Genomic DNA, 18326 nt, shown 5'->3' with positions numbered 1-18326 from the left:
TATTTCTTTATCAGACACACATGATCAGTGATGTCCAAAGCTTAGTTTCATCAAACAACCACCTGATTGGTTTGGTATTGGTTTGGTAGAAGACAAAAAGGCTATGCTCCACATGCGCTACGGAGTGTGGGACATCATCTATATTAATTTGGCTGCTCTAAATTATTTTGACACAAGAGTACACTGTGTTGATCAAAGCCTCGTAATGAGCCTATTTTTGACATGATTGGCTGGAAAACCGCAATACTTCAGGAAGCTTTGTTTCTCCAACGGAGTACACAGGAGGGGACGACACCGGTAGTTAGCTAGCTAGGACACCGGTAAACCGTGTTCCCACAGTTTTGTTAACGTTACAGTGAGGGCAGGGCGTCTGTTTATATATTACATCACTTCCTCACAGCTTTGATGAAGATAGGGATGGCATGTATATCTGTTACATCTGCTATACAATAAATCAACAGATTATACAGTTGAAGTCGGAAGTTTACATACACTTAGGTTGGAGTCATTATAATTCGTTTTTCAACCACTCCACAAATTTCTTCTTTACAAACTATATTTTTGGCAAGTCGGTCAGGACGTCTACTTTGTGCATGACACAAGTCATTTTTCCAACAATTGTTTATAGATAGATTATTTCACTTATAATTCACTGTATCACAATTCCAGTGGGTCAGAAGTTTTCATATACTAAGTTGACTGTGCCTTTAAACAGTTTGGAAAATTCCAGAAAATAATGTCATGGCTTTAGAAGCTTCTGATAGGCTAATTGACATAATTTGAGTCAATTGGAGGTGTACCTGTGGATGTATTTCAAGACCCACCTTCAAACTCAGTGCCTCTTTGCTTGACATCATAGGAAAATCAAAAGAAATCAGCCAAGACCTCAGAAGACAAAATGTAGACCTCCACAAGTCAAATTCATCCTTGAAGTTGGAAGTTTACCTACACCCTAGGCAAATACATTTAAACTCAGTTTTTCACAATTCCTGACATTTAACCCTAGTATAAATTCCCTGTTTTAGGTCAGTTAGGATCACCAATTTATTTAAAAAAATGTGAAATGTCTAAATAATTGTAGAGAGAATGATTTATTTCAGCTTGTATTACTTTCATCACATTCACAGTGAGTCAGAAGTTTACATACACTCAATTAGTATTTGGTAGCATTGCCTTTAAATTGTTTAACTTGGGTCAAACATTTCGGGTAGCCTTCCACAAGCTTCCCACAATAAGTTGGGTGAATTTTGGCCCATTCCTCCTGACAGAGCTGGTGTCAGGTTTGTCGGCCTCCTTGCTCGCACACACTTTTCCAGTTCTGCCCACAAATTCTCTATAGGATTGACGTCAGGACTTTGTGATGGCCACTCCAATACCTTGACTTTGTTGTCCTTAAGCCATTTTGCCCCAACTTTGAAAGTATGCTTGGGGTCATTTCCGACCAAGCTTTAACTTCCTTACTGATGTCTTGAGATGTGGCTGCACAATATCCACATAATTTTCTTCCCTCAAGATGCCATCTATTTTGTGAAGTGCACCAGTCCCGAAACAAGTTTTAATGACTCCAAACTAAGTGTATGTAAACTTCCGGTTTCAACTGTACCTACAATTGTATCTGTTTTTTTGTGGATTAATTTACTTCTACCAGACGCCTTTTGTTAAGATTTGTAATTGTTTTCATTTTTTTTCGCGCTTGAAGATCATGAAAATGTTTTACAATGTTCATGGCTGAGGGGGCAATCCCTTTCACAGCGTATACAGTATCTCCCATTTCAATCACAAAGCTGTATAACGTCCACATCTAAAGTAGTGGGTAGGTAGGACTTACGATGGGTCCAGTCTCTCGATCCCTCTGTAGTAGCTGATCCCGTCTGACGCATTCCTGAGATGGTGACACTTATTGTCTATTCTCTGGGCTGTCACCTTGTCACTGAGGTCTCTCTCCAGCTCATGCTGAGCTGCTCGGTTTGACCTGATGGAAGTAACACACACAGAGGCATAGTAACACTTTAACACTTGACGTTACGCCGACAGGTGTAATGTTTTATTATGTTATGAGCATGTATGAGCCGTTATGTGTTATTATGAGACTTATCATTGTAAATATATTTCTATACCTGGAGAGAGACCTTTTTTTAGCTTGCTTTTTCCTGAGTAGGACTATTGGTTAAAATGGCCCCTACACTGCAAATTCTCCAGTGTTAAAAAACAAACAAAACTAACACTGAGAGGGTTAAATCAACACTCTGTGGACCCATATAGATGCTGGAACAGTGTTACGTTAACACAATGGTTAGTGTAAAGCATTATTCAAAAATATCCCCGAGTGCCTTGCCTTTCGAGTAAATTGTACAGTTACCACCCATGACTGTGGTTTGTTAGTGACAGAGACATCAATGTTGCTTTATCAATTTTCAGTCCAACGTACTTCACCAAGTGAGATCCTAAGCAAATACGTTACCATTAAATAAGTATATTGTTTAAATATATTATTTAACACAATATGGCCTGTTTTAGACAGGCAGCCTAATTCTGATCTTTTTTCACTAATAGTTTTTTTGACCAATCATATCAGCACTGAAAAATAGCTGATGTGAATAGATCTAATGTGATTGGACAAAATACCAATTAGTGGAAAAACGAATTGAGCTGCAGGTATAAACGCCGCCTAGCATACATATTTCATAAGGCCTTATTTTAAGGGGCTAGTTCTACCCTAATAGAGGGGCCTGAAACTAATACACATACACTTTGAACCGAAAATATTCCCATCATCATCATATTTCCAAGCATGCTCTATTACAGGTTGCTTTTTTAAATGGTTTGTATATCTACAGTATCTACAGTGCATTCAGACCTGACATTTCATCCATTTTAGAAAAAGGCTCTCACGTAACAAAATGTGGTCTGGATACTTTCTGCAATGTATGTTTGTGGATGTACATTGATTGATTGATTCATTAATTTATATTATGTTTTTGGTCCAGGAATGGAGCACTACCGGGTAATCTGAAAAGTCATAGTCAATCAATCAATAATACTGTATAATAATACTTTTAGCAAAACATTTTATTTTCCATATACAATCAAATCAAATCAAATCAAAGCTAATTTTATTTGTCACATACACATGGTTAGCAGATGTTAATGCGAGTGTAGCGAAATGCTTGTGCTTCTAGTTCCGACAATGCAGTGATAACCAACAAGTAATCTAACTAACAATTCCAAAACTACTGTCTTATACACAGTGTAAGGGGATAAAGAATATGTACATAAGGATATATGAATGAGTGATGGTACAGGGCAGCATACAGTAGATGGTATCGAGTACAGTATATACATATGAGATGAGTATGTAGACAAAGTAAACAAAGTGGCATAGTTAAAGTGGCTAGTGATACATGTATTACATAAGGATGCAGTCGATGATATAGAGTACAGTATATACGTATGCATATGAGATGAATAATGTAGGGTAAGTAACATTATATAAGGTAGCATTGTTTAAAGTGGCTAGTGATATATTTACATAATTTCCCATCAATTCCCATTATTAAGTGGCTGGAGTTGGGTCAGTGTCAATGACAGTGTGTTGGCAGCAGCCACTCAATGTTAGTGATGGCTGTTTAACAGTCTGATGGCCTTGAGATAGAAGCTGTTTTTCAGTCTCTCGGTCCCAGCTTTGATGCACCTGTACTGACCTCGCCTTCTGGATGATAGTGGGGTGAACAGGCAGTGGCTCGGGTGGTTGATGTCCTTGATGATCTTTATGGCCTTCCTGTAACATCGGGTGGTGTAGGTGTCCTGGAGGGCAGGTAGTTTTCCCCCGGTGATGCGTTGTGCAGACCTCACTACCCTCTGGAGAGCCTTACGGTTGAGGGCGGAGCAGTTGCCGTACCAGGCGGTGATACAGCCCGCCAGGATGCTCTCGATTGTGCATCTGTAGAAGTTTGTGAGTGCTTTTGGTGACAAGCCGAATTTCTTCAGCCTCCTGCGCTGCTGCGCCTTCTTCACGACGCTGTCAGTGTGAGTGGACCAATTCAGTTTGTCTGTGATGTGTATGCCGAGGAACTTAAAACTTGCTACCCTCTCCACTACTGTTCCATCGATGTGGATAGGGGGGTGTTCCCTCTGCTATTTCCTGAAGTCCACAATCATCTCCTTAGTTTTGTTGACGTTGAGTGTAAGGTTATTTTCCTGACACCACACTCCGAGGGCCCTCACCTCCTCTCTGTAGGCCGTCTCGTCGTTGTTGGTAATCAAGCCTACCACTGTTGTGTCGTCCGCAAACTTGATGATTGAGTTGGAGGCGTGCGTGGCCACGCAGTCGTGGGTGAACAGGGAGTACAGGAGAGGGCTCAGAACGCACCCTTGTGGGGCCCCCGTGTTGAGGATCAGCGGGGAGGAGATGTTGTTGCCTACCCTCACCACCTGGGGGCGGCCCGTCAGGAAGTCCAGTACCCAGTTGCACAGGGCGGGGTCGAGACCCAGGGTCTCGAGCTTGATGACGAGCTTGGAGGGTACTATGGTGTTGAATGCCGAGCTGTAGTCGATGAACAGCATTCTCACATAGGTATTCCTCTTGTCCAGATGGGTTAGGGCAGTGTGCAGTGTGGTTGAGATTGTGTCGTCTGTGGACCTATTTGGGCGGTAAGCAAATTGGAGTGGGTCTAGGGTGTCAGGTAGGGTGGAGGTGATATGGTCCTTGACTAGTCTCTTAAAGCACTTCATGATGACGGAAGTGAGTGCTACGGGGCGGTAGTCGTTTAGCTCAGTTACCTTAGCTTTCTTGGGAACAGGAACAATGGTGGCCCTCTTGAAGCATGTGGGAACAGCAGACTGGTATAGGGATTGATTGAATATGTCCGTAAACACACCGGCCAGCTGGTCTGCGCATGCTCTGAGGGCGCGGCTGGGGATGCCGTCTGGGCCTGCAGCCTTGCGAGGGTTAACAACTTTAAATGTCTTACTCACCTCGGCTGCAGTGAAGGAGAGACCGCATGTTTTCGTTGCAGGCCGTGTCAGTGGCACAGTATTGTCCTCAAAGCGGGCAAAAAAGTTATTTAGTCTGCCTGGGAGCAAGACATCCTGGTCCGTGACTGGGCTGGGTTTCTTCTTGTAGTCCGTGATTGACTGTAGACCCTGCCACATGCCTCTTGTGTCTGAGCCGTTGAATTGAGATTCTACTTTGTCTCTGTACTGACGCTTAGCTTGTTTAATAGCCTTGCGGAGGGAATAGCTGCATTGTTTATATTCGGTCATGTTACCAGACACCTTGCCCTGATTAAAAGCAGTGGTTCGCGCTTTCAGTTTCATGCGAATGCGGCCATCAATCCACGGTTTCTGGTTAGGGAATGTTTTAATCGTTGCTATGGGAACGACATCTTCAACGCACGTTCTAATGAACTCGCACACCGAATCAGCGTATTCGTCAATATTTTTATCTGACGCAATACGAAACATGTCCCAGTCCACGTGATGGAAGCAGTCTTGGAGTGTGGAGTCAGCTTGGTCGGACCAGCGTTGGACAGACCTCAGCGTGGGAGCCTCTTTTTTAAGTTTCTATCTGTAGGCAGGGATCAACAAAATGGAGTCGTGGTCAGCTTTTCCGAAAGGGGGGCAGGGCAGGTTCTTATATGCGTCGCGGAAGTTAGAGTAACAATGATCCAAGGTTTTACCACCCCTGGTTGCGCAATCGAAAGGCTGATAACATTTAGGGAGTCTTGTTTTCAGATTAGCTTTGTTAAAATCCCCAGCTACAATGAATGCAGCCTCCGGATAAATGGTTTCCAGTTTGCAAAGAGTTAAATAAAGTTTGTTCAGAGCCATCGATGTGTCTGCTTGGGGGGGGATATATACGGCTGTGATTATAATCGAAGAGAATTCTCTTGGTAGATAATGCGGTCTACATTTGATTGTGAGGAATTCTAAATCAGGTGAACAGAAGGATTTGAGTTCCTGTATGTTTCTTTCATCACACCATGTCTCGTTAGTCATGAGGCATACGCCCCCGCCACTCTTCTTACCAGAAAGATGTTTGTTTCTGTCGGCGCGATGCGTGGAGAAACCCGTTGGCTGCACCGCCCGGATAGCGTCTTCCCAGTGAGCCATGTTTCGGTGAAGCAGAGGACGTTACAGTCTCTGATGTCCCTCTGGAATGCTACCCTTGCTCGGATTTCATCAACCTTGTTGTCAAGAGACTGGACATTGGCAAGAAGAATGCTAGGTAGTGGTGCGCGATGTGCCCGTGTCCTGAGTCTGACCAGAAGACCGCTACGTTTCCCTCTTTTACGAAGTCGTTTTTTGGGGGTCGCTGCATGCGATCCATTCCGTTGACCTGTTTGTAAGGCAGAACACAGGATCCGCGTCGCGGAAAACATATTCTTGGTCGTACTGATGGTGAGTTGACGCTGATCTTATATTCAGTAGTTCTTCTCGACTGTATGTAATGAAACCTAAGATGACCTGGGGTACTAATGTAAGAAATAACACGTAAAAAAAACAAAAAACTGCATAGTTTTCTATGAACGCGAAGCGAGGCGGCCATCTCTGTCGGCGGCGGAAGTACATGAATCTGTAGAAACAATGAGAATAGAAAGGTTCAGAACTTTTGTTAAACATCCCAGCTTAGTTGAAAAATATATGGCAAATAGAAATCCAATTAGGATGGTGTTAAGAGATAGATGGGAGGGGTTGAATGGAGCTGAAGTTGGGACTAATAACAGCAAGATAACTAATGTAAAACATACTGTGTCCGTAAAACATATATAGGTTAAGAACTTTTTTGAAAAAGTACAGTTGTAACGGCTCTCTTCTATCTCCTCCTCTGACGAAGAGGTGGAACAAGGATCGGACCAAAATGCAGCGTGATAATGATTCATGATATATTTTAATGAAGGAAAAACTATACATGCAGAAACTACAAAAATAATTAAATGAAATAATGAAAACCGAAACAGCCCTGTCTGGTGCAAACACAAAGACAGGAACAATCACCCACGAAACACACAAAGAATATGGCTGCCTAAATATGGTTCCCAATCAGAGACAATGAAATCACCTGCCTCTGATTAATAACCGCCTCAAGGCAACCATAGACTTTCCTAGACAACCCTACTCAACCACAATCCCAATACCTACTAAAACCCCAATACAAAAACACACCACAAAATAGACCCATGTCACACCCTGGCCTGACCAAATAAAGAAAGAAAACACAAAATACTAAGACCAAGGCGTGACAGAACCCCCCCAAGGTGCGGACTCCCGGCCGCACACCTAAACCCATAGGGGAGGGTCCGGGTGGGCGTCAGTCCACGGTGGCGGCTCCGGCTCGGGACGTGGACCCCACTCCAACCAAGTCTTAGTCCCCTTGTAACGCGTCCTATGACCATGGCCTAGTAGTCCCCTTGTAACGCCGCTGACCATGGCCTAGTAGTCCTCACCCAGAACCCCACTGGACTGAGGGGCAGCTCGGGATTGAGGGGCAGCTCGGGACTGAGGGGCAGCTCGGGACTGAGGGGCAGCTCGGCACTGAGGGGTAGCTCGGCACTGAGGGGAAGCTCGGCACTGAGGGGAAGCTCGGCACTGAGGGGAAGCTCGGCACTGAGGGGAAGCTCGGCACTGAGGGGAAGCTCAGCACTGAGGGGAAGCTCAGCACTGAAAGGAAGCTCAGGCAGGTAGTGGGCTCCGGCAGATCCTGGCTGGCTGGCGGATCTGGAAGAGTCTGGTTGACTGGCGGATCTGGAAGAGTCTGGCTGACTGGCAGATCTGGAAGATCATGGCTGATTGGTGGATCTGGAAGATCATGGCTGACTGGCGGATCCTGGCTGACTGGCGGATCTAGCTTCTCTGGCTGCTCCATGCAGACTGGCAGCTCTGGCTGCTCCATGCAGACTGGCAGCTCTGGCTGCTCCATGCAGACTGGTACCTCTGGCTGCTCCATGCAGACTGGCAGCTCTGTGCAGACTGGCAGCTCTGACTGCTCCATGCAAACTGGCAGTTCTGGCTGCTCCATGCAGACTGGCAGCTCTGTGCAGACTGGCAGCTCTGACTGCTCCATGCAAACTGGCAGTTCTGGCTGCTCCATTCAGACTGGCAGCTCTGGATGCTCCATGCAGACTGGCAGATCTGGCTGCTCCATGCAGACTGGCAGCTCTGGCTGCTCCATGCAGACTGGCAGCTCTGGCTGCTCCATGCAGACTGACATCTCTGGCTGCTCCATGCAGACTGGCAGCTCTGGCTGCTCCATGCAGACTGGCAGCTCTGGCTGCTCCATGCAGGCTGACAGCTCAGGCTGCTCTATGCAGGCTGACAGCTCAGGCTGCTCTATGCAGACAGACAGCTCCGGCTGCTCCATGCAAGCTGGCAGCTCTGGCTGCGCTAAACAGGCAGGAGACTCCAGCAGCGCTGTAGAGGAGGAAGGCTCTGGCAGCGCTGAACAGGCGGGAGACTCCGGCAGCACAGGAGAGGAGGAAGGCTCTGGCTGTGCTAAACAGGCGGGAGACTCCGACAGCGCAGGAGAGGAGAAAGGCTCCGACAGCGCTGAACAGGCGGGAGGCTCCGGCAGCGCAGGAGAGGAGAAAGGCTCTGGCAGCGCTAAACAGGCGGGACGCACTGAAGGCCTGGTGCGTGGTGCTGGCACTGGTGGTACTGGACCGAGGACACGCACAGGAAGCCTGGCGCGGGGAGCTGCCACCGGAGGACTGGTGTGTGAAGGTGGCACAGGATGGACCGGTGTACTGGAGAGCCTGAGAGCAGGACTGGCACAGGACGTGCAAGGCTAGGGAGGTGCACAGGAGGCCTGGTGCGTGAGACTGGCACAATCTTCACCAGCCGACTAACACGCACCTCAGGACGAGTATGGAGCGCTGACCCGGGTGCCATCAAATCCCCGACACGCTCCGTCGGACGAATATCGTACCTAAAGCACCAAACTAGCAACTCCCTCATTACTCTCTCCTCCAATTTACCCATTAACTCCTTCACAGTCTCTGCTTCGCTCACCTCTAACACCGGCTCTGGTTCTGGTCTCCTCCTTGGCTCCTCACGATAAACAGGGAGAGTTGGCTCAGGTCTGACTCCTGACTCTGCCACACTCTCCCTGAGCCACCCCCCACCCCCAATACATTTTTGGGGCTGACTCTCGGTCTTCCGTCCGCGCCGCCATGCCTGCTTCGCCAACTCCATTCTCCGATAACCTGCTTCGCACTGCTCCAGCGAATCCCAGGCGGGCTCCGGCACTCTCTCTGGGTCGACCGCCCACCTGTCTATTTCCTCCCAAGTAGTGTAGTCCCGATATTGTTGCTCCTGCTGCCGCTGTTGCTTCTCCTCATACCAGCACCTCTCAGCTCTCGCCGCCTCCAGTTCTTATTTGGGGCGGCGATATTCTCCAGGCTGATCCCAGGGTCCTTCTCCGAACAATTCATCCTCCCATGTCCGTTCCTCCTTTCGCTGCTTCTGCTGTCGCTGCCTGTTGACACGCCGCTTGGTCCAGTTGTGGTGGGTGATTCTGTAGCGGCTCTCTTCTATCTCCTCGTCTGACGAAGAGGTGGAACAAGGATCGGACCAAAATGCAGCGTGATAATGATTGATGATATATTTTAATGAAGGAAAAACTATACATGCAGAAACTACAAAAATAATGAAATGAAATAATGAAAATCAAAACAGCCCTATCTGGTGCAAACACAAAGACAGGAACACGCCACAAAATAGACCCATGTCACACCCTGGCCTGACCAAATAAAGAAAGAAAACACAAAATACTAAGGACCAAGGCGTGACCACAGTTTGAAAGATATGGCAAATAGAAAAATAATATATGGGAGAGGTTGAGGAAGGACAAGAGTTAAAAACAAACGGAAAAAGTGTCCATTAAAATAACATCAAATTGATCAGAAATACAGTGTAGACATTGTTAATGCTGTAAAGGACTATTGTAGCTGGAAACGGCAGATTTTTAATGGAATATCTACATAGGTATTACAGAGGCCCATTATCAGCAACCATCACTCCTGTGTTCCAATGGCACGTTGTGTTAGCTAATCCAAGTTTATCACTTTAAAAGGCTAATTGATCATTAGAAAACCCTTTTGCAATTATGTTAGCACAGCTGAAAACTGTTGTTTTATTAAAGAAGCAATACAACTGGCCTTCCTTAGACTAGTTGAGTGTCTGAAGCATCAGCATTTGTGGGTTTGATTACAGGCTCAAAATGACCAGAAACAAAGACCTTTCTTCTGACACTCGTCAGTCTATTCTTGTTCTGAGAAATTAAGGCTATTCAATGCAAGAAATGACCAAGACACTGAATATCTCGTACAACGCTGCATACTACTCCCTTCACAGAACAGTGCAAACAGTCTCTAACCAGAATAGAAGGAGGAGTGGGAGGCCCTGGTGCACAACTGAGCAAGAGGACAACCCTACCCTCAGGTCACATAATTCTGCCTTACAACGCTTTGGGTGGTTCCTACTGGAAACTAGCCAGAGTTCAGATTCTAATATGTGATTTATCTTTGTTAAGTATAAGAGTAACCAATCAATTATCCACAAACATAGATATTGAAGTAAACAATTCTCAGAATCAACCTGCTATAGAGCATGCTTGGAAATATGATACTGATGGGCATGGTTTTGGTTCAAAGTGATGCGTATGATTTTTAGGGTTGAACTAGCTCCTTAATAATATAAGGCCTTATGAAATACATATGGTATTGTGTTAAATACTAAAAATAAAAACTTACTCACTTAGGATCTCACTTGGTGAAGTCCATAGGACTGAAAATGGATGAATGCAACAAACATGTCACTGTCCCTAACAAATATAGTCATGAGTGGTAATACAATTTACACGAAAGACAAGGCACTCTGGGAAATATTTGAATAAGGCTGTACACCAAACAGTATGTATTTTAATACGGTTCTGGTGTCTATATGGGTCCACAGACTTAACACAGTCAGTGTTGATTTAACACTCTCTGTGTTGATTTCTCTCTTTTTTTTTACACTGGAGGATTTGATATGTAGTTTTCAAACAGTGAAGGCCTATTATACAGTAGTCCTGTCCATACTCTAGGAGTGTAGACTCACGCTAGTTGAGCGATGGCTTTGTCTAGATGTCTCCTCATCCTCTCCTGGCATGACTTAATGGTCTCCACTTCCTGGTTACATAATGAGCAAAACAGGTATCAGCTCAGTTAATAAGGTTCTGATCATTAGGATTAATAGTCATAAGTCATGATTGTATTGACATGTCTTTGTTTGTACCCTTATGAGATCTTTCTCCACGTTGTCGTGAACCAGATCAATGGACATTCGCTTCTCTCTGTGATACAGGCATTCTTGGGACACCTGTTGATGGTCACACAATATTAATTTAGTGTCCCGAATGGCACCCTATTCCCCTACATGGTGAACTACTTTTGACCAGGGCCCATCGTGCACTACTTTTGATTAGAGCCCGATGGGCTCTGGCCCAAAGTAGGCACTATATAGGAAATATATTAGTGCAGTAGTGTAAAGTACAGACAGAGTCTGGTGTGGTAGAAGGATGGTCTTCCAATCTAATGGCCAAATAACTCTACGTTATCTAATATTGAAAACAAAAAACAATGTTTTAGCTGAAAATTAATGGAAATTCACATGCGTACCACAATGCCCACTCCACCCATTCTCTAACCAGATTTTCCAGCACACAGCTCTGACCTACTGAAGTAGGTATGTTGGTCTGTTGTACTTGAAACAATGTGTAGGCAGGTGTCTTCGAATTCAAACCTTCTCAAACAGCCTAATTTATACTCTTACAGGAGGTGCTCCCACAATAATGGGATTTGTACCGCATACACGGTAAGTATTTGATTCTTCACACAACACAGTAAGACATTATCCCATTCCGCTATCTTTTCAATGTTTTTTTTATTACATGAAAGCAAGCCTTGCTTTTATACTTACAAGACCCTCAGGCTTGATTTAGTTAGGGGTTTTGTTGTGTAGTAATGTATTTCCTTCAACTTTTTTTTTTTTTTTTTACATGTCATTGAGAAAAATATAACATCCTCTTTTTGGTCATTATGTGTCCAACATAACAACAGGGGGTATTGTGTTGGACACAGTCACTCATACAGATATAATGAGCTAGCATGTCTGCATTCCTGATTTACAGTGCATTTGGAAAGTATTCCTCTTTGATCTCCCCCCAAACCCCATAATGAAAAAGTGAAAAAGTGATTTGATTTTTTAGCGAATTTATGAAAATAAAAAACCCTAAAAACCCTGCATTGTGCATGTAATTTGAAAAATGATTAGTGTTTTTGTTAACAGAGGGATGTGATCAAATCAAATCAAACTTTTTGTCACATGCGCCGAATACAACAACCTTTCCGTGAAATGCTAACTTACAAGCCCTTAACCAACAGTGCAGTTCAAGAAGAGTTAAGAAAAAAACCTTTGTTATGAGTCTCAAAAGAGTTTTAAAAAAAACTTTTGTTATGAGTCTCAAAATTGAGCTCAGATGCATCCTGTTTCCATTTGTTATCCTTGATGTTTCTACAACTCGATTGGAGTCCATCTGTGGTAAATTAAATTGATTGGACATGATTTGGAAAGGCATACGCCTGTCTATATAAGATCCCACAGTTCACAGTGCATGTCAGAGCAAAAACAAAGCCAATAGTTTGAATGATTGTCCTTAGAGCTCCGAGACAGGATTGTGTCGAGGCACAGATCCAGGGAAGGGTACCAAAGAATGTCTGCAGCATTGAAGGTCCCCAAGAACACAGTGGCCTCCATCGTTTGGAACCACCAAGACTCTCCCTGCCAAACTGAGCAATTGGGGCGAAAGGCCTTGGTCTGGGAGGTGACCAAGAACTCGATGGTCACTCTGACAGAGCTCCAAAGTTCTTCTCTGGAGATGGGAGAACCTTCCAGAAGGACAACCATCTCTGCAGCACTCTACCAAACAGGCCTTAATGGTAGAGTGGCCAGACGGAAGCTACACTTCAGTAAAAGGCACGACAGCCTGCTTGGAATTTGCCAAAAGGCATCTTTGAATGCCAAGCGTCACGTCTGGAGGAAACCTGGCACCATTCCTATGGTAAAAAATTGTAGTTGCAGCATCATGCTGTGGGTATGTTTTTAGCTGCAGGGACTGGGAGACTAGTCAGGCTTGAGGGAAAGAAAAACGGAGCAATGTACAGAGAGAGCCTTGATGAAAACTTGCTCCAAAGTGCTCAGGGCCTCAGATAGGGACAACGGTTCACCTTCCAACAAAACAATAACCCTAAGCACACAGCCAAGACAACACAGGACTGGTTTCGGGACAAGTCTCTGAATGTTCTTGAGTGGCCCAGCCAGAGCCTGGTCTTGAACCCAATCAAACATCTCTGGAGAGATTTGATAATAGCTGTGCAGCGACGCTCCCCATCCAACCTGACAAAGCTTTAGAGGATCTGCAAAGAAGAATGGGAGAAACTCCCCAAGTCCAGGTGTGCCAAGCTTGAAGCGTCATACCCAAGAAGACTCAAGGCTGTAATCGCTGCCAATTGGTGCTTCACCAAAATACTGGGTAACGGGTCTAAATACTTATGTAAATGTCATATTTTCATTTTTAATAAATTAGCAAAAAAATCTAAAAAAACAGTTTTGCTTCGTCATTATGGGATATTGAAAAAAACTATTCCATTAATTTTAGAATAAGGCTGTAAACCTACCAAATCATATCCAATCAATTGAATTTACCACAGGTGGACTCCAAGTTGAAGAAACATCTCAAGGATGATCAATGAAAACAGGATGCACCTGAGCTAAATTCCGAGCCTCATAGCAAAGGGTCTGAATACTTATGTCGTGACTTGACTTTAACGTTAATTTGAGGACTGTTATTTATCTAATCAACTAACTATGTTTAATTGTTACCCAATTTAAATTAATAATGTAACAATGAACTCATTAGGATTTGGGCACATTGAGAGTGGTTCTTTTAAGAGTTACCATCTCCCAAAGTCAACTCGAAAAGGTCTTTACCTATCACATCTATAAACAGTCAACTTCTAAATCATAACCGTGTATCATATCATCATTCTGAACAGTTGTAACCTCCTTGCACCTGCAATGATTAAGTATTACACATATAGGTTTAATTATTTATTTACTAGCTACTTAAATGGCAACACGGGATAAACATACACACTTAACATGTTAAAAACAGGTCCCTAGCAAAATGACACAACATGGCTGCTTGTTACTCTAACTTAATAAGATTGTAACGTAATACTCTAACAGTAATCATATACTTTGCACGCAAACCGCCGTCTTCTTTGAGCAAGTATTCATGATAGTTTATATATGAAATGTCTGGGTTCACCATGTATCTCTCTCTGAACCAGGCCTCCTTGGAAAGGGGGTTGGGTCTTTTACAGGCATGCTTGTCAGGCTCTGATTGTCCAAAAGGGTTCCAACAAGACTTCTATTGTTGTTTTCTTCTGTAGTTGTCTGGTATCCAGTGACTTGTCGTGTAAACCTGAACAGGACAACAGAGTTTATGTTCCTTCCATTCGCTCGTGAAGATGCTTCTTTGAAGATAGGCTAGCCAGCCAGGTCGATGGTTCCCAGTGGGGTAATGAGAGTAGTGTAATACGGTGGTTTGAGCAGAGTAGTAGGACGGTCCTACTTAAATTCGCTTTCAAAGATACTTTACTTAGGACAGCTTATCAGTTGCACCAGTGATTTACACAGTTTGGTTCCGTCAGACTGACACACTCTCTGACCTCACTCGGGGGCGTGACTTGTCACTTGTACAAAGTAAGGTAAAACAATTATCTCTTATAGTTTCTCAAATCACAGCAAGTGGTACCGGAGTGCCAACTCTAGGACCAAAAGGCTCCTTAATAGCTTCTACTCCCAATCTATAAGACTGCTGAACAATTAATTAAATGGTCACCGGACTATTTACATTGACAGCTACTCGCTGTTTATCATCTATGCATCATCACTTCACCTCTATCTACATGTACAATTTACCTCATCTAACCTGTACACACTGACTCGGTACCGGTACCCCCTGTATATAGCCTCGTTATTGTTATTTTATTGTGTTACTCTTTATTATTTTTTACTTAAGTTTATTTGGTAAATATTTTCTTAACTCTTCTTGAACTGCACTGTTGGTTAAGGGCTTGTAAGTTAGCATTTCACGGAAAGGTCTATACTTGTTGTATTCGGAACATGTGACAAAAAGTTTGATTTTATTTGATCACATCCCTCTGTTATCAAAAACACTTTAATCATTTTTCAAATGACATGCACAATGCATAGCATGGAAACTTTTCACATGTAGTGGGTATACTTTCCCAATTACAGTATTTCCTTTATAACATTTTTAATGACATCACAAAATAACAAATACAATTTACATTAGTGTTCTATAGATCGCCTCTGACCATTCTCAACATTCTATGTTAGAAATATTGCTCTAGTATTCACTTTTGAACGTGTTAGAGTTCCAACGCGAAAAATAATCTTGAAACAAAGAGCATTCCTTGGGTGAATATTGTGGAGGGAGACCTGCATCTTCTCCACTTGATTCGAGTAGGTGTGTCCAGACTTTTGACTGGTACTGTATATACACAAATTATGATTTGATTGGTATGACTCTCTATACAGTGAGTATACATTCTTTTCATAGGTTCCAATTACTTATTAGAGGTCCTCTCTGAAAACGATCTATTGCTACCTGATCTCCACTACCATGTGTGGGTCCTTCATGTCACCAGATCTCCAGCCAGATCAAGTTGTCGCTACTATACACCCCAAAGAACTTTGGGTTAGGACAAATGACCACCAAATGACCACCTTCTTTGGCTCAGTTGGTAGAGCATGGCGCTTGTAACGCCAGGGTAGTGGGTTCGATTCCCGGGACCACCCATATGTGGAATGTATGCACACATGACTGTAAGTCGCTTTGGATAAAAGCGTCAGCTAAATGGCATATATTATTATTATTATATTATTATTACCACCGGTGCTGTTCTGTGGAAGGTTGCCTGGTTGCCCAACAACCTTAACAGGACACGTGTGACCTAATTTAGAGTATTGTGAATGATGACCCCGTCTGCTCTGAAGTTGTGTGAAGAACCAATAACTCTACTGTCACTTTATCCACCACCATCAGACACAGTAAGATCCTGTGTTGAGTAAGTGACATGCATGGATGATTAAATAGGTGCACTGGAGATGGAGTTTGTTATGCTTTATACTACACAATCTGCATTTCTGTGTGAATGCATTGTGTACTGTTGGAGTTACAGGACACTCTTACATAGAGCTTAGCACGCACACGTGCAAGCGTGCATGCACGCACGCACACACACCATTACCTGCAGAGGCCCCTCGGTCTCCTGCAGGGCTCTTTCCAGCCTTCTCTTCACCTCAGTGAGGGCCATGATCTCGCTCACCATGTTGTCTATCTCATGGTTCAACTCTGACCTCCAGAAACTGATGTCGTTGAGGCGTTCACCAATGTTCTTACTGGTGGTCTCCTGGGTCCTCCTTGTCAGCTGCTCTTTATCCTGCATCAACCTGATGGTATCCCTCCTCAGCCGCTCCGCACTGTTCCTGGACGACTCCGACTCACGGTAGTTGCTCTGGTTGGACTTGTACCAGTCGTCTGGGGTGTAGCGGGTGATCATGGCTGACCGGTTTGACGGGTAGAACATGGTCTTGGCCCGGACCAGGTCGAAGCCTAGGTTCTCCCTCTGGATGGAGGAGAGGGAGGGGATGGCGGCAGTGCTGCCTGTGCGGTAGTAGGCGTTAGTCCTCCAGGGCTGGTTGGCACTGGGGTTCATGGCCAGCACAGGCTGGTTGCTCCGGTAGGAGGACACCATGTTGGAGATGGCTGGGAAGTATTGGCTGGTTTTGGGTCGGGTGTACTCCGCCGTCAAGGTGGATCCCATTAGCTCCATTTGTCGCTCGTCTTCTCAGGGCTCTTCTTTTCTCCTGAAAACATGCAATATTGGATCTGTGTATTAGTGTATTTGCATATCACATGTCATCTGTTATCATTAAGTCTTTATAAGACTGAGAAAGATTGGTATCTGTCTCTTAGATTTTCACAAGACCAACACATTCTAATGTCTTCTAGGATTGAAAAAGAGTCGTGATTTAGCCATTTTGTCAATAAATTGATGATTATCTGTCAAACAGTTGAGTCATTCTATCGTCGTTTGCAGTCAACAAATGCTTCACTAAACATGTCATGACGACTGATTTAATTGAGAATCTTTGAAGGCAATAAGATACAAAAATCTGAAGTGATGATGCTATACTTGCTCGGCAGTTTCCACAAGTATAGGTAGAAGCAGACCAATATGGCAACGGGAGTATAGGCAAGTGGGTATGTCGAAAGGAGTGGGTGTATGGAAAGCGAATCAGGTAATTGAGTGACTGATTCGGCTACACAAGGAGCCGATAAGCCGGCGACCAGTTCACCGTTGTTGTATTGACGTGCCTGCCGACATGCTTCCTACTGGTTATCACGACAGCTAGAACAAGGGGCCAGATGTTTCACTGAATGTATAATTCTCAAGCATCCGGTTGAAATTTTCACTCCCCACCAATATGGCGAGGAGAGGAAGCCCAGTGGCCATCAGTGAGAGAGTCTGCAGCGAGATGGAACTGGGCCAACATTCGGCTGATTTTCTCACCAAATAAAAGCCTGAGCTCAATACAGTTTTCTGTTGTCAAAACTATAATCTGTTACGAAAATAGTGCATTAAGTTTTGTAGACGTGAACCTTTGCGTTCTTTACAAGGAGTGCAAGGGTGAATGAACTGAGTTATTGTGCTCACTCACTTTACAGAGAAGGTGTTCCCCAATGGAAATATGCAAAAACATCTCGCTAGCTCGTGCTTGGCTCTGACCACCTCCTTGCTTGTTCTGTCCACTATGCTTAATTTGCTCCCATTGATAACGACACAGATGAACAATCTTGGATTACTTGTAAATATCTTTGGTATCACCATTGTGTCGCTATCTGTTGCTGAAGTTGCCAATTTTTCTCCTTCCCATGATTTTATTTCAAGTAGGCCTACACAAGAAATAACTAAGGTTGATAACCATCTAGATGTCATCTTGATAGATACATACAGTTTACTACTCAATGGGGAGGGAAAGAATGGCAACAACACTGGGACACAGTGCCCTTCGCTCCATCTTAACAAGCACTACTGACCAGCAATAGCATGGGAAGTAGCTACCTACTGTATTAGTTAGGCTGACATTCACAGTAAGCACACACATACTGTACAACACATAAGTAAACAGTGCAC

The 18326-nt window shown here is 44.1% G+C and overlaps 1 protein-coding gene across 1 annotated transcript in view; it reads right to left on the bottom strand.

Moving 5' to 3' along the window:
- tekt3 (tektin 3) overlaps positions 1-16962 on the bottom strand; it is a 28906-nt gene extending 11944 nt beyond the window's left edge. Inside the window, exons 1-4 of the mRNA XM_035801245.2 lie at positions 16377-16962; positions 11272-11355; positions 11095-11165; positions 1829-1972 (exon numbers count right to left, since the gene is read on the bottom strand). Coding sequence (XP_035657138.1) covers positions 1829-1972; positions 11095-11165; positions 11272-11355; positions 16377-16961 — 884 coding nt within the window. The 5' untranslated portion in view covers position 16962. The remainder of the gene's footprint in view (positions 1-1828; positions 1973-11094; positions 11166-11271; positions 11356-16376) is intronic.
- Positions 16963-18326: the final 1364 nt, after the last annotated feature.

The sequence above is a fragment of the Oncorhynchus keta genome, chromosome 24 (genome assembly GCF_023373465.1).
Source record: "Oncorhynchus keta strain PuntledgeMale-10-30-2019 chromosome 24, Oket_V2, whole genome shotgun sequence".
NCBI lineage: Eukaryota > Metazoa > Chordata > Actinopteri > Salmoniformes > Salmonidae > Oncorhynchus > Oncorhynchus keta.
The sequence above is the reverse complement of the archived record's forward strand: the minus strand, read 5'-3'. Positions and strand labels throughout refer to the sequence as shown.